Source organism: Carlito syrichta, unplaced genomic scaffold (genome assembly GCF_000164805.1).
Source record: "Carlito syrichta isolate Samal-C Ts95f unplaced genomic scaffold, Tarsius_syrichta-2.0.1 Scaffold309650, whole genome shotgun sequence".
Lineage (NCBI taxonomy): Eukaryota > Metazoa > Chordata > Mammalia > Primates > Tarsiidae > Carlito > Carlito syrichta.
The window spans coordinates 78,053-100,941 of NW_007253746.1; the positions used below are offsets into that span (position 1 = coordinate 78,053).

At 45.5% G+C, this 22,889-nt stretch overlaps 1 protein-coding gene across 1 annotated transcript in view; it reads right to left on the reverse strand.

Moving 5' to 3' along the window:
- The window catches only part of ABCC12 (ATP binding cassette subfamily C member 12), a 57,769-nt gene that overhangs the window by 32,744 nt on the left and 2,136 nt on the right, over positions 1 to 22,889 (reverse strand). Inside the window, exons 2-11 of the mRNA XM_021717322.1 lie at positions 21,426 to 21,581; positions 18,875 to 19,026; positions 18,357 to 18,586; positions 16,752 to 16,925; positions 16,152 to 16,299; positions 13,054 to 13,202; positions 10,481 to 10,588; positions 8,235 to 8,513; positions 4,398 to 4,469; positions 1,781 to 1,905 (exon numbers count right to left, since the gene is read on the reverse strand). Of these exons, the coding sequence (XP_021572997.1) occupies positions 1,781 to 1,905; positions 4,398 to 4,469; positions 8,235 to 8,513; positions 10,481 to 10,588; positions 13,054 to 13,202; positions 16,152 to 16,299; positions 16,752 to 16,925; positions 18,357 to 18,586; positions 18,875 to 19,026; positions 21,426 to 21,581 (1,593 nt within the window). The remainder of the gene's footprint in view (positions 1 to 1,780; positions 1,906 to 4,397; positions 4,470 to 8,234; positions 8,514 to 10,480; positions 10,589 to 13,053; positions 13,203 to 16,151; positions 16,300 to 16,751; positions 16,926 to 18,356; positions 18,587 to 18,874; positions 19,027 to 21,425; positions 21,582 to 22,889) is intronic.

Below are 22,889 nucleotides of genomic sequence, written 5' to 3' on the forward strand. Positions count from 1 at the left end.
CTGCACTCCAGTCTGGGCGACAGAGTGAGACTCCAACTCAAAAAAAAAACCCAGAAAAACTGAGCTCTCATTGGGTTGTGAGAATGGACCAGAAAAACATGTAAAGTTGCTAGCACAATGTCTGATGCACTGCAAATTATCCATCAATGGGAGTTATTGTTACTATTATTACCTCTGCCAATCTCTGACTGCAAGACTCAAACTGCTTAGCACATCCTCATCCCCTCACCACCCCCGTCTTAAATATTCTTCCATTCTCCCGCTTCCTGTGGTCCTGAAAGCCACAATTTACACCCTGGGAGCAAAGCCTTTGTCAAAAATGTCACACACGAAGGATGCTCGATCCACCCTTTAAGGCTCAGTTCAGGTGCTACTCTCTCTTCCCTGATTCCTCCATCCTCTCATGATCTCTGCTGCCTCTGAACATCCAAGCACCATCTCCTGCCACTGAGCATGTCTCTCCTTGGGGCACTGCCATTTCTGTGCATCTCTTACAGCCCTTCCAGACTTGAGCACCTCAAGGGCAAAGATACATCTGAGCCATCTCTGTGGCCCCCACGGAGCCCTGCATACTGCAGGTGTATGGTAAATATTTGCCCTCTGGAGGTCCCTGTTGATGAATAAAGGAACCCTCCTTCCAGCCTGCTTCTGTGAAAAGAGAAGTCATTCCAGGTAGGAATGAGGGAGACATGGGCCAAGGGGACAGGGGCCAGGAGGTGCTGAGCAGAGCAGTTTGCTGGTGCCAAGGACTGCTGCACTGATCAGACCTTCCTGCCACACCTGAGCCTCCTGGACACAGGATGTCATGGCCAGGGAAAAGGAGGTGAAGTAATGGGCCTCTTGCTGAGAACCCACATGCTGGCCAATGCCAGCCAGCAAGGACAGAGTTTGTGGGTTCAGACAAGCCGAGAAAGGCCAAACCACAATTGGAGAGTTAACAGCCAGATTCCAAAGACAAGCTCCATTTCTCTTACTTCAGTGCTGTGAGACTTGGGAGTTTCCTGGGTGACCCAGCTGTCAGACCCCTAGCAGGAACAAATGATGCTAATCTAGAGTTCAAGACATAAGTCTAAGACTCAAGTCTACCATTCATAGCATTGGCTACCTAGGCAGGGTCAACTCACCTCTCTGGGTCTCAGTTTCTTCATCTGTAAAATGGGGATATAATACCAGGACCCCCTAAATGGGTGGTTATAGGACTCAAATGAGAAAATGTACATGGTAATATATCAAGCCTGGCAAAGAACCATGAAAAGCTATTACTTTCCACAGATTAAAGATAACAGTCCAAAGTGTATTGAATAATTATAACTTGAACTTGGTTTTTATTTCATTAGATTATTTTGAGGACATCAACAGTGAATATATCCTGACAACTCTGATGTCAATAATTTCAGGGCTGATTTATTATACACTTGCTGCTCACAATTTCAAGCAAAGTTCTGGTTACTCAGCCTAAAGCAAGATTGCCAGATCCATTCTCCTCTAGTCAGACAGCACATAGCCTGCTACAGAGACCCTCAGAACACACTGCTCTGCCCTGGGAATGAAGTGCCAGTTCTTCCCTCTTTCCAGTATGCAGTCACAGGTCTGCAGAAGTCACCTGTCCTTAACTCTTAGGTGGGATAGAGAAAAACCACTGTCTCTGTGGATCTGATGAATGTTTAATCAACACTCATTAAAGAAACCAACCCATGTAGCAATCATTACCAATGGCACCAGCATCTGTAGCAGAAAGTACCAAATACTAAAATTCCTTATGCTAAAAAGTTAATATTACCTTTGATGGTCATACTTTTCTCCAAAGAGTATGTTTTCTCTCACATTTCCATGAAAGATCCATGCTTGCTGTGAAACATAGGCCAGCGGCCCGTTGACTGCCACGATCCCTTTCTGTAACTGCATCTGGAGAAACGAGACCAGAGAACCTTCCGAAGCCAAACCTCGAGGAATTGCCCTTGAGTGCCATGAGCCCTGCTGCCAACTTATTCCATGAGCCTGATTTTGATTATGAAGGTGCAAGAGGATCAACAAGACATCACTGGAAAACTCAACCGTGCAGACAAAAGGTCTCAGAGTCAAACATCTGCAAAGTGCCAGGCAGGGAACATTCAAGAAGAGGCAGTGGTAAGATCTGCTGCAACTGGAGAGTACAGACTACAGGGCTGCTCTGGCACACACAGCACCTGAGTGCCAACTACAAGATGCCTTCTTAGCAGACCCCCTTCTCCAGGGACGTGCTAGCTGGGTCTGACTTTGCTCAGCCAGTCACCTGGGAAGGGAGCAGGCACAGCCTGCAGTGCTGTGGATCACAGTCCTGGCATGCCTCTTAGTAAGGAAGCAGCCTTGCTCCATCAGTGCCATGCAAAGATGCAGGCCTGGTGGGTCCAGAGTTTCTAACTTTTCAAGAGGAGTGGAAAGCCCAATTTCATATGGAATTTTTGAGCTTTTAAAACACTGAGCAGTTCAATTAAAAAAACAGGCATGGGCTCCAGTTTGCGACCTTGAGTACATAAGTTCATTTAAGATGACCCCTCATGGTGAGCATCTGATAGACCATGGTAGATGTTAGTGGTGGTGCAATGTTCAAAGCTACAGGAGAGCAGATGTGCAAGGCAAGTCATGGTGCTCAGGGCTGATGCTCATGGAGCAGTGGCAGTGTGTCCAGGGACAGATAAGGAGTGTCACCAAAGTGGTCAAAGGATCTGATGCCATTTCACCTCAGAAATGGTCCAAGGGACAAAGACTTCAACTTGGAGAAGAGACAGTGATAATAACAGTAATACTAGCTAACAGTAATGCTAGCTAAAATATGTAGGGTATATTCCACGCACAGTATTAAGTTTATACTAGATGCTTATCACCATGAATGGCCTTGAGAATTACTCTATAACCAACTAGTACATACATTATCTTACTTAATCCTCCCCCACAGCTCTCCTTAGCCCCATTTTACTAATGAGGAAGCCAAGGCTCAGTGAGGCTAAGTTACTTGCACACGTTTAACCAAGTTCAACAGTGAGCACATGGCTGAGACACTTGGTAAATCCAGGCAGTTCAGAGTGCCACACAGCCTCCCCAGTGACCATGGTGAGGGGCCTGATCCTATCACTGTTGCATGGGAGACAGGTTCTATTTTCTCTGAAAAGTTCTAAAGGAAAGAACCAAAGGATAAAAGTTAAGGGGAAGCAAATTTCAGGCCAATGTACACCAAATTCTACAAAGAGGGAATGCCTGTGAAATAGTGAGCTCCCCCATCACTGGAGATACCTGAGCAGAGGTTGTCATCTCCCATAGACGATGCCATCAAGAGGATTCACATCGTCAGGTAGAGAATCAAATGGAGTCACCTCTAAGGCTCCCACCAAATCCACAATCATCACAGAGGCACAAACTGAACCTCAGAGCCTGGGTGACCTCAGGAGCTCACCTGATTCAGTCCCCACCTCTATCTCCAGGCAGGGAAAGAATTATCACTCCTTCTATAGATGAGTCGATCGAGGCCAAAACAAGTCACTTTTGTTGGAGCTTATCAGATATGTCCTCCGCCCTTTCTGGGGGGCCTCTCTAAGCCTGCTATCTTGTTTTTTTCACAGGCACCCCAACCTCTTCCTGCTACAGGCAATCCCAGCTACCAAACTTCACTTTGGGAATAGCAGAGTGGGGAAAAGAAAACTATTTTTTACCAGGAAATTTCTCATTCATTTGAGATGCACGACCTAGAAACCATGGCAACACAGAGGTTCCATGAATACAATAAATAGTTTGGCCATTTCCCCTGGGGTTATCTGAGAAGCAGAGAAGGAACAAGAACCCAGGTTCTCCCCTCTTCCTGCCACAAGGTTTGCAGAGAAGTTGGGAGCGCAAGCTACTTTAGTTTGTGTGTTCATTCAGTTACTCCCTCATTAATATAGACTTGGTTGAATATCTGCTCTGCACAGACACTGGGGCAGTACTAGGGATATGGAGATGAACAGGTGAAAAATATACCTGTAATTTTCATGAGTCCCAGACTCCTACGTCTTTCCTAACCAAGCTGTCTTGCTGGCTTTTCTAAATCAGGATAGCCCAAGTCACAGGGAAAAATATGGATTTAAGGATACATCTCTTTCTTCCAAAATGGACCTTTAGGCAAGGAAGCAGTCATCATTCAACACATGTCTTCAGGGAGCAAACCCAAGGATGTGTGAAAAGCTCAGTCTCATCGGGCCAAGGAATGTGGAGCTGTCAAATTCATTATCCTCCCAGAAATGATCTTGAACTCCGTACACAGTGTCTAGTGCAGCAGAGCCCATCCGCTGGGTCCACTGTTCTAATGGGCCCAAACCTGGCAAAAAGGGAACCATTTTATTGTCATGTTAACATTCCATCTTCACAGTACTCACCACACAGCTTACCTGTCCTAGGAGAGCTGCAATGAGGGAGCTCTTTCCACTTCCCACATTCCCACATATTCCCAAGACCTTGCCCTGCCAGAGAAACAGAGATAAGACACAGTCACTCATAAGCAGACCCTAAACATTTACCATATACAGTAAGAAAGAGAATGGCAGTAGCAGGATACTGCCAGGGGGAGGGGCGTGCGAATAACATCAATAAGGGTACCTGATCTCAAACCAGGTGAAGTGGGGACCAAAGAGGGGCCCAAACTTTACTTGTACAATGACCACTTGTATACCTAATTCTGAATTGTACCCTATATCATTAAAAATTTTTTTTAAAAAAGACACAGTCACTCTCCCAGTTCTTAGAAGGTCTGGGCCCAAGGTACTGCCCCCAAACTATGTTGGCCCAGTCAACTGGAACCCAGGGATCACTGCTGGCTCTATGGGTGGCAGCTGCAGCCTCACACTACAATCCTCATATGCACAGCCTAATCAGTTACAGGAATGTTAAGTCCTAATTAAGTGCTTTCTCTTGCACAGCAGAGCACCCAGAGGGCTTCTAGAAATCATATACGATCGCTGATGTGAAACAGCCTTGTGCTGGTATGGGTGACACAGACCCTGGATAGGAGAGCTGTCCTGTGCCCAGACTCCAGGAAAGCAAATTTATGAGAGGTAAAGGTGCCCAGCCCAGGGGGACAAGGAAAACCTTGGAAGTATAGAGATTGGGATGCTTTTCAAAGATCAGGTTTTATGAACTCTTCCACTACAACAACTCAACCTGAAGTTACTGAAAAGTTACACTATTCTAACACTATACAGCTGCAGATTTACTAATTCAACCAACACATCATTATTAGAGCCTGCTATCTGCCAGGCGCTATTCCAAGCAATGGCAAGAACACACACAATACAGCAATGAGAACAACAGGAAAAAAGCCTGGGTCTGCCCACACGGAACTTACCTTTTAGTTGGGGAGATGGACGGGAAGCAAGATAAGTAAACAAATATGGGAAACATCAGATGCTTGCCATGGAGAAAAATAAAGCAGGGAAGAAAATAGAGAGTGGGGTTAGGGGTGGGAGGTACAAGAAAGATAGACATCTTTCCTTACCGGAAAGGTAGATGTCTTAGCTTGAGTACTCTCAGAACAGACCCTGAATCAAGGATTTAAGTGAAAGTAGCTTGTTTGGGAGGTGCAGGAAAAAACAGTGGGAAAGAGGGGACGTGATACAGGAAAGGGAAGGTGGTCCATGAAAGGCGTTCTTGATAGGCTAGATCCCAAAGAAAGCAAATAAAGCTCAATCCTGCAGAAACCCAAGGAAACCCTGGGACACTGAGTCAGTTTCATCCCACCCAATAGCAGAAGAATTTGGAGTATTTAACATTCCAGCAGTCATTGAAGGCTGTATCCTAGGCAGTTAATGCCTTGCACTCTGTGGGTGATGTGGAGAGCCCTCAGCACAGATGTAGATCTGGCAGTAGGAAGATGGCCAGAACACACCTAGAAGTTCAAGATACATGAGCACAGACAGCATCTGCCAGAGGAGAACATTCAGGTAAGACCTGAAGTGAGGGGAGGGCGCCATGGAGATATCTGAGGGAAGTCACTTCAGGCAAAAAAACAGCCCATGCAGAGATGCTAAGGTGCCCACTGTTGCGTTCAAGAAAATACTGCAATATTGCAGTTGGATACCTAAGAACATTCTCATGTAGACCTGCTCCCTACAGTCCCTTGGGGCTAAACGCACAACATGGGGCCAAATGTGGCTCCTTTCTCCACCCAAGCTAGACCAGAAAGCCCGTCACCTGTCTGCCACTCTCAGCACAGGAGGTCATCAATAACTCCTCTTACAGTCTTTACTGAACTTCAGGAACCATGCAAGGTACTGAAACTAAAACAGTGATTGGCATAGATGCAGTCCCTGCTTTTGTGGAGCCACATCGTCATTGGAGCTGCATTTGATGAAGCTGATTCTCTTTCATTCCACTAAAAAGACTTCAAGCAACTGGAGCACCAAGGAGAGACCTCGGGACAAAGAGACCACAGTATGACCTAGCCTCCTCTGAGTCCTGTCCATTTCTTGGGGCCAAGTAAGAGCCTTGTAGATTCAACTCAACCTTGTCTTGAACAGAAAATCCACGAGGCCTGCATCTCTTGATCTCTTGTTATACATTTGTTCATTCAGCAAACATTACTCAGAATCTCTGAGGCAGGTGCTGGGCTTGGTGCTAGGGACATAACTGTGATAACGCTCTCATGGAGAACACAGACTAATGGAATTGGGAAGCTGAACTTGAAAAAACTTGAATGTCCTGAATTTAGGATATTTGAGGGCAGCACTTAAGCTGGACATAATTATTACAAGGAAAACGATGACAATAGCTAACATCAATTGAGACTTACTATAGGCTTCGCATGTTTATATGGTATCTTGGTTCTCACAACCACCTTGTGAGATGGGTACTGTTATGAAATCCATGGACCAGGTCAAGAAATTGGTTTCAGAAGCTGGCACAATATATCCAAGGTCAAGCAGCCAGTAAGTGGCTGGGACTGAAACTGAGCTCTCCCAGGCTCCTGAGGCTTACCCTTAATCCACGACACTGTATTGCCCCCACTATATCTTAGACTTGTTTCACAAAGCCAGGCATTACCAACATACTGAAAAGCACATTAGAAGGAAAGAAATTGAAGGGCTAAAAGGCAACTTCTTAGAACACGAGAGCAGTTCACTGAGGCTTCTCTGAAGCAACTGAGAAAGCAGAGTGGGAGCAGTCAGGAGCTGCACGGGGAGAGTGACAAGAAGGCCAAGTGGGTGGCACTCAGCAGGATGTAACTGAGATCCGAGCTCAGCTGACTCAACATCATTCCCAATGAATACGTGGCAGACAGCCTTGTTAGCTGCAAGAGGTACCATTCTTGTGCCGGCTATTGAGCTTGACATTACATAATAAATGAGAACCTCTCCTCCTAGTGTGCTCACACAGAGAAAGAGAGAGTCAACAAGATGAGAGATTAAAATACTAGGTACAAGATTAATATTGTGCCTTCTGCAGCAAAATCAACAGTGCCACCCTGGGAGATGTGTGTGGGAGACACGGGAGATGGCCAGCATTCCCTAAGTCCAGAGCTTCGTCTAAAACTTCTATCCTCTGACCTTGAGGGAAGGGAGATGCCAACAGGCTCTGGCTGGCTTGGCTGGCCTGGCTCTGGCAACCCTTCGCTGGGTTTCTTGTGGATCTCATTTTGCATGTTGACAGAGCAGTATGTCATGGTGGTTAAGAACACAGACTCTGGAGCTGGATGCCCTGAATGTGAAGCCCTCATCTGCCACTTGCTAGTGATGTGACCTTGGGCAAGCTACCTAACCTTCTTGTGACTCAGGTTGCTCAATCATGAAGTGGGAGCATTTATAGTGCCCACCTCATAGGGTTATTGGGGTGGTTACGTGAGTTCATTACGTCTCTGATAAGTAGTAAGTGCTCATAATTGTTTGTCATTGTTATCATAATAGTCCAACATGCAATTAAGAACAAAACTAAAAAGATTTATGAAAGCCAGTCAGTTTGAGCCTAGCCACCCAAAGTGGACTGTCCATTCAAAATGGCAACTGACGCCAAAGGAGGTGTTAAAGATCAGTGCTAATGTAAGCACCATCTTCTCCAAGCGAGCAGAGGATGCCTGCATGTTCATGCTCTAAAACTGGGGGGAAAGCAGAGGCCCTAGTAGAGACATCCCACCTCTACCTCCAGCTCTGACTGAACTCTGTCAGGCGTTGGGAAGGCCACTGATAAGCAATATGAGGAGGAAGGCTGACGGCCATATCTGCAGAATGTATACCCACCTTTCTCACCACAAAGCTGATGTTGTGCAGAACCGACTTGGGGCTGCCACTTTGCTCCTGTGGGTCAGCGGCTCCCGGGGCTGGTAGACTCAACGTACTGTAGGCCTCTGACCTCTGTTTCTTGAAAATATGTCTTTTCTGGTTCTGTACTTTCTTTGGGTCACTTTTCCTGCTAGCTTCTTGCTCCCATGACAAGGTGGCATTTGCTAAAAGCAAGACAGTATCTGGGTCTTCTGGTTGGGTGATGTAAGATGGGGGGCTTTTATTTATAAGAATTTTCTAAAATTAAGGAGACAAAATTAACTGGGAAGATGTCAGCCATTTGCAAGAACCATCCCAACATAACTTCTAATGACCCCAAATCACAATTTTGGCAATTCTAACCTAGGTCATCCAGGAAAGAGAGAGATTCTGAAGCTATTCCCCCAGGAATCACTGCAGCAGAAATAGTCTGCCAGTTCGTGCTATCTGGGACAGCTGCCTCTTCAACCACAAGCTTATGTGGGTCACCCACATTGGAGAATGCTGATCCCAGCTACATTTCACTCTCGTGCCCAAGACAGGCAACCTTGCCAGTCTTGGGTGGTGGACTTCATTGCCTGGCACTAATGCTTACGAAGCTAAAGTCATGTGCTCAGTCTCTACTGTGCCCTCTTCCTAGAAATCCATGCAGCTCAGTTCAACAAAACATTTGCCAAGTCCCTACCATGTGCCAGGTTTTGGGGTAAACAGCAGAAATGCAAATATAACTAAAGCATGGTTCCTGTCCTTGAAGAAATTACGTTCTGGGGTGAGATGAGAACATGCACAGATCATTTCAGTGAAACATGAAAAGAACAAAACACCGTGACTCCCGGAGAAGGGACACTTGGCTCCCCATGCTGGAGGTCCATGTAATTGATACCTGCACTGAGTCTGTGCAGTGTAGACAAAGCTGAGAGCGGGGAGAGAGGATAAGAGCATTCTAGTGAGGGGCACAGCTTGGGCAAAGGCAAGGAATCATGCAAAAGCATGGTTTGTTGAGATAGTGGCATGAAACAAGCAGTCGAGGACCTCCAAGGCACAGGGAGCAGGGAATGAGGTGGATCCAAAACTAAGAACCCACAGACAAAGGGCTTGAGTTCAGTTCTTACAGGTTAGATCGATATTTTAACAGCTCTCTGGGGTTGAATTGCAGTATAGATTTGAGGAGAATGTTAGAAAAAGAAAGGTTGGTTCCTCAATCACTGTGGTGGTTCAGATGAGAGATGATGGAGGCCCTGATGGAAGGCGATGGCAATAGGAATAGAGTGAAGGTTGAAGAGTCAAGAAAGATCATTCTTCCTTCAGTCTAAGAAGCAGCTTTCATGTTTCTTTTCTGATATCATAATATGCACAATTAATGTGATGGCATTGATTCCTGTGTTTTATTTGAAATGTGATAATTCAACAGTGCATTTTCCCACCCTATCTTACAACAGTGCCTCTTAAAAATGGAAGGAAGATGGAAATCAAGAGGTGAATTAAAAGGGCTCTTAACTGATGGGATGCAGACGGTGAGTGAGAAGAAGGGAGCAGGAGCCAGGGATGCTCACGGTGACATCCAGATTTCTGCCTTGATGAGTAAGAGCATTCAGTCCGTTCACAGGTATCTGAACATGCTGTTTTCTTGACAAAAATACCCTCTCCCTTCTCCTTTCCTCACTTGAACTTGAAAACCACTTTCTTTGCCCTTCTCACATGTCACCTGGTCTTATGCAGAAATGGAGGCTCTTGAGAATAAAGGTTCTTTACCTTATATTTGCATTCCCTACATGTCTTAAATACAGGAGGCACACAGTAAAACTTTGATGAATGAATGAAGTGCATAAGTGTGGGGCCCCTGCCACCCTTTTCATCACTTCCACCACCATGCCCATCAACAGGACAAAGTAGGTAATGGGGGATAGCTCAGAGAAAACCCAACCCTACTCCTGGAACAACTTAAGATATATGGCTTGAATAAGAAGAAGAGGGTCAGGAACATTTTCTCCAAGTACAGATGTTCTATCTAATTGTTTCTATAAGGGCAGACCACCTATAAAACTCTGCCTTGTCCCTCCTCCAGACACATTTATCTACTCAACACTGAATGAATGCCCTTCTCCCAATATTAGCCCAACGAGTGACCCAGTCAACCAATAGATTGGTACAGCATCTCCATATCTGAGCATTTTCCCACCCAGAAATGAGATCTCTCTTCCCTACTCACCCAGTGTTATTTATACCTTCATTCTCCTTAGAGAGACATTGGCTTCGGCCACTGCTTTGACAGAGAAAGGCAAGATTGCAATGGGAAACTTCATTACATTAAACATGGCAATCACACTAAATGCCTGAAGAACAAAAGAGAAGTATGAGGGTTGAGGATGGGAGGTTGCCTTGGCTCTAAACCATCATACCCATGGGGGTTAACTTGCTCAGATGAGAAACAGTACAATAGTTGGGATGTGCAGAGGAACAATTGTTTCAGAAACCATGGGTTGGCAAATTAGAGACAGCAGCATCTTAACCTATTTTGCTTTTGGATTTTCACCAGAGTGGTAAGAAATGTATCCCTTGTTGCTGCTGATTCAGAAGAGAGAAGGTCTGAGGCAGGCCTCTCACTCAATGAACACATTTGGAAATCTCTATCCATACCACATCCTTATTTGAATCTAGACTATTCATGCAAAGTCTTACAGAGATTGTCCTAAATCATTCCCCGCTCTCAATTATTCAGAAGCATCTGATCCTTCGAAGCTAGAGCATCTATCTCCACACCATGCCACACTACAGCCCTAGGAATGAACAGGCAAGCTCCCTGCTTCTCCCTGCTGGCTGCTGGAGAGTGATTGCCAGCTCTCCTGCTCCCAGAGCCTGGCCTCCATGCCCCACCTCCCCACACACCAAGGCCAGCTCTGAGAACCTATATCTAACAGTGGTTCTCTCCCAAAATTACCTCTCTTCTCTGGGGCCTTCCTCAACTGAACCCTGCCTAGTGAGTAGAAAATATTGTATGACTACAATGAAGACAAGTCTTCTCCCTTCAGTCAGTGCCCCAACGGTACACAGTGTCATCTATCAGATTTCATCTTCTCATCTGTCCAGCTTATAATTAGCAGCCTTTCCCTAGCCACTCATTTAAGAAATTAATAACACAACTTCCTTCATCAAATCCTGAGTGATCCCGCCTGGCTGTTAAATGGACCCCATGGACAGTGCCCCAGGCTTCAACTAATCCTTGTTCATTAAGAGGATGATGAAGGATGTTCACATCACATCTGGTCCTAAATACATCCTTAAAAAGAACTCAGCTCTCCTGGTTCCCAAAGTACCACCTCAGTTCAGGAGGCCCAGGCCTTGGTTGACAGATCAGCACCTGAGTTGCCTGATGTGACCGAGTACCCTGGGGTTGACCAACTACTGACATGGCCCTAGCAGAGGAAGTGACTGCAAGGAATTCTGAATCCAAAGAACTCAGAGTTTTGCATTCAGGAAATTTAGTTTTGGTCTAGACTTCTTCTAAACCATCGTGCTAAAAAATATTAACTACATGTGCTCAATTTGGTTTCAAATTGATTTGCTTGATTATTTGATGATTTGCTGTAGAGAAAAATAAATATTTTGGGGGGGATCAGAGAAAGCAGTCACACTAATCAGCAGACTTCCGTTCAGGCTTTGATACTGTTCACTTCTGTGCATTCTGGCTTTGAGTTCACAGTTGCACTCAAGGCCCTAGAGTATGTGAGAGTGAACTGTGTATGAACTACTACCTGCTGAAGAACCAGAGAAAATAAAGGCATCCCACCAGGAAACACAGGGCAATCATGGTATTAAGAGCCCCACAAGCGATGGCCCAGCAAGAGCATCCTGGCTTCACAAACATCACCCCTTCCCACCTCTTGAAATTCTTAACTTTAGGTGCAAATCTTCCTTCCTCTGTGAGCTTACCCATACTAACTTATTTCCTTTCTCTCTCTTTTCTTCTTCTCTTCTTCCTCTTCTCCTCTTCCTCCTGTCCTCCTCCTCTCTCTTCTCCCTCTCCTCTCCTCTCTTCTTCTTTGCTCTTCTCTCCTCTCTTTCTCACCTACAACTACTTGGCTTAATATCTTTACTGTCTTTTTCTTTATTTAAGCCAGACACCATTTTCTCTCTAGCTCAATGTTTCCTTACCTCTGGATGCACAGGTCCCCTTGTAATAAACATGAACATCTCACATTCATCCCAGTTCTCACTCATTTGCCAGGCCAGGTGGGAATCAGAGCTCAGGATGGCTCTTCATGCTTTATACAAAATAAGTCATTCAGATGTCACAACTGCACTGATAGGGATTATTATCCCATTTACAGATAACACAACAAAGGCAAGAGAGGCTCAAAGATTTGCCATAAGTCATAGCTAGGATGTAGTAGAGCAGGATTTAAACAAGGCAGACCTGGTTTGTAGGCCTAGCTTCTGAGACCAACACCACTGCTTTTCCTATCTACAACTTCTCCCACCAAGAGCATTTTCCCAAACTCTGGATAAAACAGTCAAGTACTTGCTTGGTTTCAGATTTTTCCTGAATGTAAAATTGCATTCCAATGTTAACTATTACCCTGCCCTGCCATGGACCCAGTAAGAAAACTGCTGCGCCTTCCTGGACCTCCTGTTAGCCCAAGTACCTGTTTAAAAAGCTGGGGTTGAATTCTGGCATCATTTGTCCTGCTGATAGGTGTTCTGATACCAGTGCAGAGCAAAGGTAAGGAGGGGCTTCCTACCTGGGACTTTCCAGGGTGGTCGGGGTACAAAAGAGGCCAGATCTAGAGATGGCTCTTACCACAGAGGCGGTGAGCTTGCGTCTCAGGAGGATGTGACAGGAGAATGTCAGCACAATGGCTATGGTGGACACAATGGGGGCCAGGGCTGAGTTTCCACTTTGGACAAATCCAGCCTTTTCCAGTAATTTTCTTTCCCTCTGTCTTATATCTGCGAAATAGAAAACCAATCAAGGTGGTCTAATTTTGCCTGTCAAGCACAAGCATTAGGACATGCATTACCCATGTCCTTCTCCAAATGGGTGTTCATGACTCCTGTTGTGAGTTTAAATGAGAGGAGGTAGATAAAGACCCCAGCACAAACCCTGTGTGTATATGTCAGTTTCCTAACCGGATGGCTTCCAAGGTCCCTTCCAGCCCTGACACTCTGTGTGTCAGAAGTCATAAACTCAGAGGTCTGCAGGGGCCAGGAAAGTGCTGTCAATGAAGGGAGTCAGCAGAAAGTAAGATCAGAGGGCGATGTGGTGTGTAGCAAGTCCCTCAACAAGAGGGGTAGCTAGCCACTTCTCAGTGCAAGGGAGCCTAGTGTTATCTGACTGCAACACTCAAGTCTGAGAGTCAGATTTTTGTGAGACAACTCTCTACTTTTAAATGTCAGAAACTAATTGACAAAAAATGTTTTTAAATACTGTGCTGTAGGGGACAAACAAAGCATATACACTGGGCTGAAGATTGCCAGATTGGTGTCCCAGCCCGGGGTCCCAAGAATAGCCACAAAAACTCAAGAGCATTTCTCCCTTTCATAAGTCTGGAAGATGTCCACGGCTCTGCACTGCTCACAAATTAAAGTCAAGCCTCTCTCCCTGGTGTTTACAGTCCTCAACCCCAATTCCAGCCTCAACTGCAAAAACCCTTTCACACAGGCAACAGGACAGCATAGCTGTTCTTGCTAGTGCTCACTGCCCAGGTGCTCTGCTGAATACTTCACAGGTGCTATCTCATTAGCGCGTTCTCACCACGGTGTGATGGGAAGCTATTATTATGCCCTTCTGACAGCAGAGCAAACTGTCTTTGCAGGTTTAATAACTTGCCTCTGAAAAGTCTGAGACAGAATTGGAGCCCACTTCTCCTGGGATCTAAAGCTCTGCTATTCATTTGTCCTTCACCTAAAGATCACCCAACCCCCTTATCCCCAAGTGTACGCTCTCATCATCACCTCCAGGCCTTTGCTCCTACCCAGAGGGCTTCCCCAGCTCTCTGTGTGTCCCAATTCTTCCTGTCCTATTGGCCAGGAAGGCTCTCTCCATCTCTCCATCTCTCCAGCCCTGTGTGCTCCCTGTGGAACGTCTCTCAGTTTCTCTTGTGGTGCTTTCCCCAATTCACCGTACAGAATAATGAATTTGTATGTTCACTCACTCAGCCAATTTTGACATGATGTGTACTATGTATATGCTAGGTGCTGTGCCTATTGCTGGGGAAGGAGCGAACAGTGGAGGAGAGAGACTGTAAAGAATAAACAGTTAAAATAGTTACAAACTATGTAGGGTGATAGGAAAGAAATGAACAGGATGAAGTGATTAAGAGGTATGTGGTGGACATGCTGGGGACTACAGTCCAGAAGGACTCTTTGGACATTAAGAAGAGACCTAGCATCATGACAAAGTCACCATAAACATCGGGCAGAAGAGCATTCCAGGCAAAGGAAACAGCAAGTGCAAAAATCCTAAGGCATGAACAAGCATGGCATATGGGTCTAGAAACAGACAAAAGGGTCACATGGCTAGAACAGAGTTACCAAAAGTTAGGGTAAAAATGTAATGAAGTCAGAGAGGGTGCCAGGAGTCAAATCACATTGGACCTAATAGGCCATAGGAAGGAATGTGGATTTCATTCAAAAGATCTAAGATTAAAAATCTAAGTGCGATAAGAAACCACTACAACGATTTTCCAGCATGGGAGGAACAGGATCTGATTGACATTTTAAAAGGTCTCTCTGGCTACTGAGTGCATAATGATTTCAGGAGGGAGGAGGAAAGCAAAGAGAGAGCCTAGACGTTACTGCCATAGTCCAGGAGAGAAAGGATATTGGCTTGGACTGGGGTAGCAGTGGAGTGGAGAGAAGCAGATGGATTCCGGATATATTCTGAAGGTAGAGCCAGCAAACTTAGGGCTATTTTTGAGCTTAGTTATCCCATCCTCCTTTAATCTTAAAAACTGAATCCTTTTTCCTGATCACTTGTGTAGCTTCCATGCCCTTGCACATAGTAGGAATTTAGTCTATATTTATTTAATTAAATTGACTTGAGTTACACTGAGTTGGATTAAATTGAATTAAGTCAAATGGAATCCAATTTAATTAAATCAAATTAAGTAGTATTGAAATGAGTTCAGAGTGTGAGGAAGTGTTTCTGGGTCCTCAAAAAGGGTCCCACAGGGCTGCCAGTGTCCCAGCCGGGGCACCTCCTTTGGCAAGCTCAGGAGGTTTTCTAAAGCCCCTCCCTAACGTGCAGACACACAGCTTCAGCCCAGTTACATGCTGGTGCAAAAGTGTAATTGTAGATCCAGAGAGTCAATTGTAACAGTGGTTCAGATCATTAACCACCTGAGTCTATGTCAGCAATTATGTAAATGTCCCTGCAATTAGATTTGCGTTTATATTTGATTGAAATGGTTTCAATATCAGCTTTTGAAAAAATTGCATATGCATCCTTGTTATGTATGTGCCCGAGCAAAGTAGAGACCAGTGGGCAACCCCAACACCATGAAGCAACTGCCAGTGAAGAGGGGATGTGTGCAGGCCTGAGGTGTGCGTGTTATGCGTGTAGATGTCTTCTAAGTCAAAGAAATAGCACGAGACAGATTTTATTCCTGCTTGCATTTTCGTGGATTATTTCTGTAAAGGGTAACTGGTCAGTACCAGGATCCACATACCCCAGTAAAGGGAAACCATATGTCACTCACCCTTGGGTTCACCAGAACAGATGCCTGGGTCTATTATAAAACCTTCATAATCCTTTGAAAAATCTCTTAACCTGCAGAGCTGCTCAGGGGGTCCCTTCAGCCTCCTTCTGGAAAGCCTGGCCCTGAAAAGCTTCAGAACCCCTTAGAAAAGCACATTCTACAGGGTAAGTGGCTCTTTAAGCAGCTGCTCTCGTCCTACCTCGAATGGCGTTGGTGAAAGATTTCTCCCAGGCATACATTTTAATCAGCTTGATGCAGGTCAGAAACTCATTCATTGTCTGAACCCGCTTGTCGGTCAGAGAAATTGCTGATCTTCGGAAAGCCGAATTGAGCTTAGCCATAAACATCTGAAAGCAAGGTACAAACACCGTGTTCGGAGAGAACTGCTGAGTTGCAAATGGCCTCAAAATCGAGCAGTGGGAGTCTAAGCGCCAGGAAAAGTTCCCAGGGAAGCGGCCTGGGGAGTCTCCGCGAGTCCTCCCCTCCACTGGCGGCAGAAGCCGGGTTTGGGGGACACCACTGGGGATCGGGCAGGGGATAGAAGCGCACGAACTGCAGGGCGCAGGGGGAGCCCTCGGGACTTGAGCACGCGGAGGGAGCACACGCGCCTTCCCAGAGCATTCAAATGCGAGTTCTGAAAAAAAGCTGCCGCGCCAGCCAGAGGACGCGCGCCTCCGAGCGCCAGGGGGACGCGGGCCTCGGGCCCACCCGCCGGGAACGAAGCCCTCCATCCCTCTCGGTCAAAGCGTGGGTGCCATGCAAGTGTAGAGCAGTTGCAAGGGCAGGGGGCTGCCGTTACCTGGATGGGAATGAAGATGACATACACCAATATCCCGATGAGAGCTGTGGGTCCCAGAATGAAAAAGGCGTACACCGCGCAAACGACCATTAGGATCGGGATGGTGGCCGGCAAGGGGCAAAACAAGGCGGCTTCGAACAAGGAATAGCTATCGTTTGACAGTATGTTGAGCACCTGGAAAGACAGCACACGGGTTCAGGCTTTGGAAGAGGCACTCGAACATCTCCTGAGCACTTCCTCAAGGCTTTCGGCATGGCTGAAGGGGTCCAAGGGTAGACGAGAAGAACGACCTTAAAGGGGGAAAAGGTCATCGGGGGTCACCATGATGAGTTTTGGGGGTCTCGTTCCAGTGCGACTTTGGAGAAGTCAGTCTTTCAGGACGAGAATCTCAGTGAGGAAAGACTTGATATGACTCTCTAGAAACTAGAGAGACTGCTAGCTGCCTACCCTGTGTCTAGTCCTCCCGTCTTCCTTATGAACACAACCTTGCTTTATTCGGGGCAGCAAAGGGTCCCGCTACATTTCCCAGCCTCCTGTGTGGAAGGAGTGTGGTCATGTGACCATGTGAAGGGCAGTGAGATGTAAGTCAGAGTGTTGAATGGGACTTTTGGGATGAATGCTTAAAGGGAGCCAACTTGACCTGGAAGGCACACCCCTTTTATTCCTCTCTCCTTCCTCCTACCAGCTGTCTGGGTTGTGGTTGGGATTGCTGGATCTCTGGCATTCACTTTGAACCCTTATGGGCGCCATGTGCGAGGACAGCAATGAAGAAAGGTAGAAGAATCTGGAAGCCCCTGTTGCCTGCCCTGGGTTGCCTGCTTTCAGACTCCTTTCACGTAGAGTGAAATGAATTCATTTTGTTTAACCCACTGTTATTTGGGGTTTGCCATAATGCAACTAAATCTAATCATAATTGGATGCTTTGGACTTACTAAAAGGGCAACTTTAAAAAAGAAGCAAGTCTTTTATCTTACCTCACACCACCTGGGGTTCCCTTGATTAGAGAAATTTTTTTGAATAAGTGGTAAGGATTTTATTGCTAAGGATTACGGGCTTAAGAAAATGGCAGTAGCGGGATACTGCTGGGAAGGGTGAGGGGCACATAACATCAATAAGGGTACCTGATCTCAAACCAGGCAAAGTGGAGACCAAAGGAAGGTCCAAATTTTACCTGCACGATGATGTCCACATGTACACCTAATCCTGAATTGTACCCCACATCTTTAAATTTATATATATATACATATATATGTGTGTGTATATATATGTGTGTATATATATATATATATACATACATATATATAAAATGTCAATTCTAAAGTCCAATGGGCATGGCCTTTATTGTGGCTTTGGCACCTCAGATTCTACACAATTAAAATGATTAGCTCTATCAATCAGTCAATTTTTATTAAATGTCTATGATGTTTTCTATACTATCTCAGTGTCCTCATTGGCCATTAAAGGGATTGGATGAAGTCACCCCTGAAGTCACGACATAGAGAAGCAAAAGGGAGGCAGGTGCTACATCCAGGAAGCACGTCTCGCACGTATTCAGAACACCCAGGACTGATTTTCTGACATTAAACTCCTTCTGGACCAGCTTACCTCACCAACAGAGATGTGTGTCAATGTCTTGAAGGATGCCAGCTTTTCAAAAACCAGAGTGGAGAGGGCCACCTTCAACCGGATTGCCGTGCGGTAATTGATGGCCCAGGCAAGGGCCCAGAAGAGGACTTTGGTAAACTCAGTGGCAAAAAGGGCTACACACAGACTGATGCCAACCCAGACTTTGCTGGAGGTGTTCTCGGCATGCTGGAGGATTTGGTGAATGAGAACTGTCTGTAAAACAGCGAAGTGGGGAGAGGAGAGGACCACTGGGGGTTGACGTTGGTATAAGAGGCCTCCGATAATGTCAGCAAGCTGACTTTATGAGGCAAACTTTTTAATTAATTTCAGTGGCTGCTGCTGTGCTTGACAAGGATTAGCTTTATGAAAATTCGCCCCCAAGGAGCACAAAGATAATGACAATGCACTAAACCCACCAGCTCGTAGAGAAAGTAACTAATGACATTCTTTGCCAGGCTGGGGACCTCGGAGACAAGGCATAAGAAGGGCTCCCCCACTCACCGGCCCTGTGGCTGCCATGATGATGCACAGGATATTGGCCACGATATCCATCAAAACTCGTGTCCTCTGGAATTTCCAGACCACGCGGCCCAGAGAGGCCTTCTCAGGACCCACACTTTCTATCTCTTCATCCCAAAGGACTTGAAATCTATGATGAAAAATCAGGAAGAGGAAAGAGTATTGGCACTTTGCTGCTGTTTGAAGTTGCCCTGGTAGACAAACCTTTGTGAGATTGTTCAGCACAATCCTCCTCTCTGGCAGTGGTCCCTCCCAGCATTGGCTCTCCTTTCTTCTTTTCCTGAGCAGGTGGGATTTGGAAGGGGCAAAGGGCAATGCCTAGACACAAGCTGGTATGACAATATGGCACTTGAGCACTTGCCAGACTTTCATTCCTACTCTTTCTACTGCCCATCTCTGCCACAATATCATCTCTGACAAGAAGACAAGGGCATGCTGGATGCATTGGCTCACACCTATAATCCTAGTGCTTTGAGAGGCAGAGGCAAGAGGATTGCCTGAGCCCAGGGGTTCAAGACCAGCCTGGACAACTTGGCAAGACCTCGTCTCTACAATAAATCAAAAAAATTGACCAAGTGTGGTGGCACGCACCTATAGTTCCAGCTACTTGGAAGGCTGAAGCAGAAGGATCGCCTGAGCCCAGCAAGTTGAGGCTGCAGTTGCCACTGCACTCCAGCCTGCATGACAGAGTGAGATTTCAACTCAAAAAAAAAAAAGAAGACAGAGGCAACAGAGAAAATCTTCTCTGGGGTGTTGAAGACTTTGTTCATTTCAAAGATCTGGAAAAAACCCAGAGTGATAGGAGTATGGTGCACAAAGGGGAGGCACTGACAAGACACCGAAGGTGAGGCAGGGCCTCCTGGGCCTCAGGAAGGAGTTCAGGATTCATTCCGAGTGTAAAGGAAGCCATTGCAGGTCATCAAGCTGATGTGACAAGATCATTTTGCTTATATCAAAGATTAATTGGCTGCTGTGAGAGTGATGGATTATGGAGGGAGCAAAGTAAAAAGTAGGAGAACACAGTAGGAGATTGTCAGCATCCAGGTGAGAGGTGGCAGTGGATTTAAAGGAAAGTGGACTGAAAGTGACAACAGGACTTACTGAAGAATTAGATGCAGGAGGAAAGGACAAATGAGATCAAGAACATATCCCAGTGTCTTGGGTTGACCAACTGGGTGAATGGATTTTACAGAAACAGAGACAGGAAAAAGAATAGTGTCAGGTGGAAGCAGAGGATGAAGGCCAGGTGCAGCTTTAGATAGAAGACGATTGTACAGCATTCAAATGCAGCTGTCCAGTCAGATGCTGGGCACGTGGATTCAGAGTCAGAAAGGGAGGCATGGACTAGAGATAAACATGTTATTGAGATAGTAAACATGTGTTCGGTGTGTAAGCCTTCAGAATGGAGATCTGGAACAGAATATAGCATGGAAGAGAAGAATATCTAAGTTGATACTTGACAAATGGACAGAAACATTGAAAATGGATGGAGGAGTCCTGGCTTAGAGAGGTAGAAGGAAAAGCTGTTATGCCATGGACACTGGTCTAGCCTCTTTCCCTCAGTGCTCCCTGGTAGCTTCCTCCAGATTATAGATGTTGGAATTTACCACTACTTGAGATTTCTTCAAGGCACAGATGAGGAGAAGCACAGTCCTAGCAGCAATTACAAGGCTAACACTCCCAGAGGGTCCCCATTTTTTAGGACATCATGATCATTAGAACTACAGAGTTTAACGCATCTGGTAGAAAGAAAGAGAGGGTTGATGTATTTGGCTGACACAGGAAGTCTTTATAAACTCAACCGAAAAGTGCAAAGTGATTCACAATTATACAGTATGCTTTATTTTATGTTTAAATTTTAAAAACCTGGCCTGTGAATGGGAAGGAAAAAGTAGAGGTATTGATCTGTTGAAAATGGTAGCTCAGGGTATATTTAATCAGAGTAGAAAAATTCTGGACAGAGCCATGCTGACATTTTAACAGTGCTTACCTCTAGAGAGTGGAGTGGGAGTATGGGAGAGATACTTCCACTGCTTAAACTTCTGTTGCTTTAATATTTTTATAATGAATATGAATTAGATTAGACCAATGACATTTACATGCAGACAAGTCAAAATTTTGTCAAATATTGGCAGTCTCCTTTGGATCAACCTAAATATATTTTGCAATATAAAAGTCCAATAGCAATTTTTAAAGTAAAACAAAACACAATCCCTAAAGCTTCATGCAGCAGCCCACATGGAGTCTGACCAACACTGGGCAAAGTGAGATCTCGGTCGTCTTTGTTCTGATGTAGTGCTCCTACAAATCAGTCCTCTCTCCTCACCATCTCTGCCCAATCCTCACCCCTCTGGAAACTGGGCCAAGAAATTCAGGCAGTCCAGCCCAGTTCTCAGAGAGCAGTCACCAAGAAGGGTCCCCATTACCCATGGGTGTCAACTTCCACATTGGGAAGCACCCAAAAGGGTTTACAGGAACCCTTCCTAGCATGGACTCCTCTCCCAAGGTGATCCAAGTAAATTCTGATACCTTTTGGCATTAGTGTCAGATGAGTCATATGGTGACAGTGGGGGCAGAGTGTCCACAGTCAGTGTGCGCTTATAGCCTCTAAGCATCACGGGCGTAAGCCAGGAAAACGTGGCGAAGGAGAGCAGCCCTGCATCGTCCACTGGGTTGGGTGCCAACCTACAGACAAATGAGACATCTCATGTTTCAGGGTGTTGAGGTCTTTGCCCTGACTCTCTGTCTTGAATCTGTAACTACAAATAGCCACAGCCACACACAGAAACTGGAATCGTATGCATTAACCCTTGAGCAGTGGTGTGCTGGGCCTAGGTGGTGAGAGCCCACTGTTAAATTCTCAGGAACTTTGCAAGTTAGTTGTTAAACAGCTAATATTCAAAATTAGATTACATAAATCTAACTAAGATACCTTAAAGACAAAGGTAATAATACTCAAAACTCATCACTTCCTAATTCTACAATCATCTGTGCTCCTTGAGGTTATTTATAGCTACTGTATTTGTATGGGGAAATTCCATGGAATGATTTGTTACTGTAAATCTCTTCCCAACTTTGCATTCAGTGACTTCATGTTCGTAGCCTGAAACCCACCATGGTGGACAACCCCTTCAGATCCCTTCTCACTGTGGGAGCTTTTCTGTCCTCTCAATAAATTCTGCTTTCAGAAAGAAAGAAAGAAAGAAAGAAAGAAAGAAATCTACCATGGTGGGAATATTTACACCACAGAGATGCATAAATGCTACAAACCAAGGAATTTTTCAGTGAGCCAGTGGTTGAATGTTAACCAGTGTTTGAGCCTCATGATCATTCCAAGGGAGAGGGCATCTGCTCCATTTGGTGAATGAGAAAACGGATACCTATTAGTGACCATCAAAGAGCTCTGGCCCATGTCTTTTGATCTCAGGAGATTGGAGGAAGGTCTGGGGCAGAGTGTGCTACAGTGGGGGAAGCATCCCAAGGGGGCAAGAGTTTGGAGCAAACCTGTGGTTTATTATGAGGACTAAATAGATTAATACATGCAAAGAGCTACATAAACATTAGCTATCAGATAAAGGAAAAAGATAAGATAGGCAAAAGGGAGGGGACAGGAGATAGGGAACAAGAAAAAGAAGGAGTGGGAGGAGAGGAAGAAGAAGAAAAGAAAAGGAGCAGGAGAGAGAGGAGGAGAGAAAGTGGAGGAGGAGAAAGAGGAAAGAAAGGAGGATAAAAAAGGAAGAGAAGGAGGAAGAGAAAAAGAAGAAAGAGGGAGAGGAGGAAGAGAAGAAAGAGGAGGAAGTTGAGGAGGAAGAAGAGGAGGAGAAGGATGGGAAGAAGAACTGAAGGAAGAGGAAAAAGACAAGGAAGAGGAAAGAAGGAAAAGGAAACGAGAAAAAGGCCATGTTTTCTGCCCTTGAGGAATTAACCATCTAAGACAAGAGAGAACAAAAGTCAGAGACCCAAAGTATATGCTGCCAATTATTGAGTTATTAT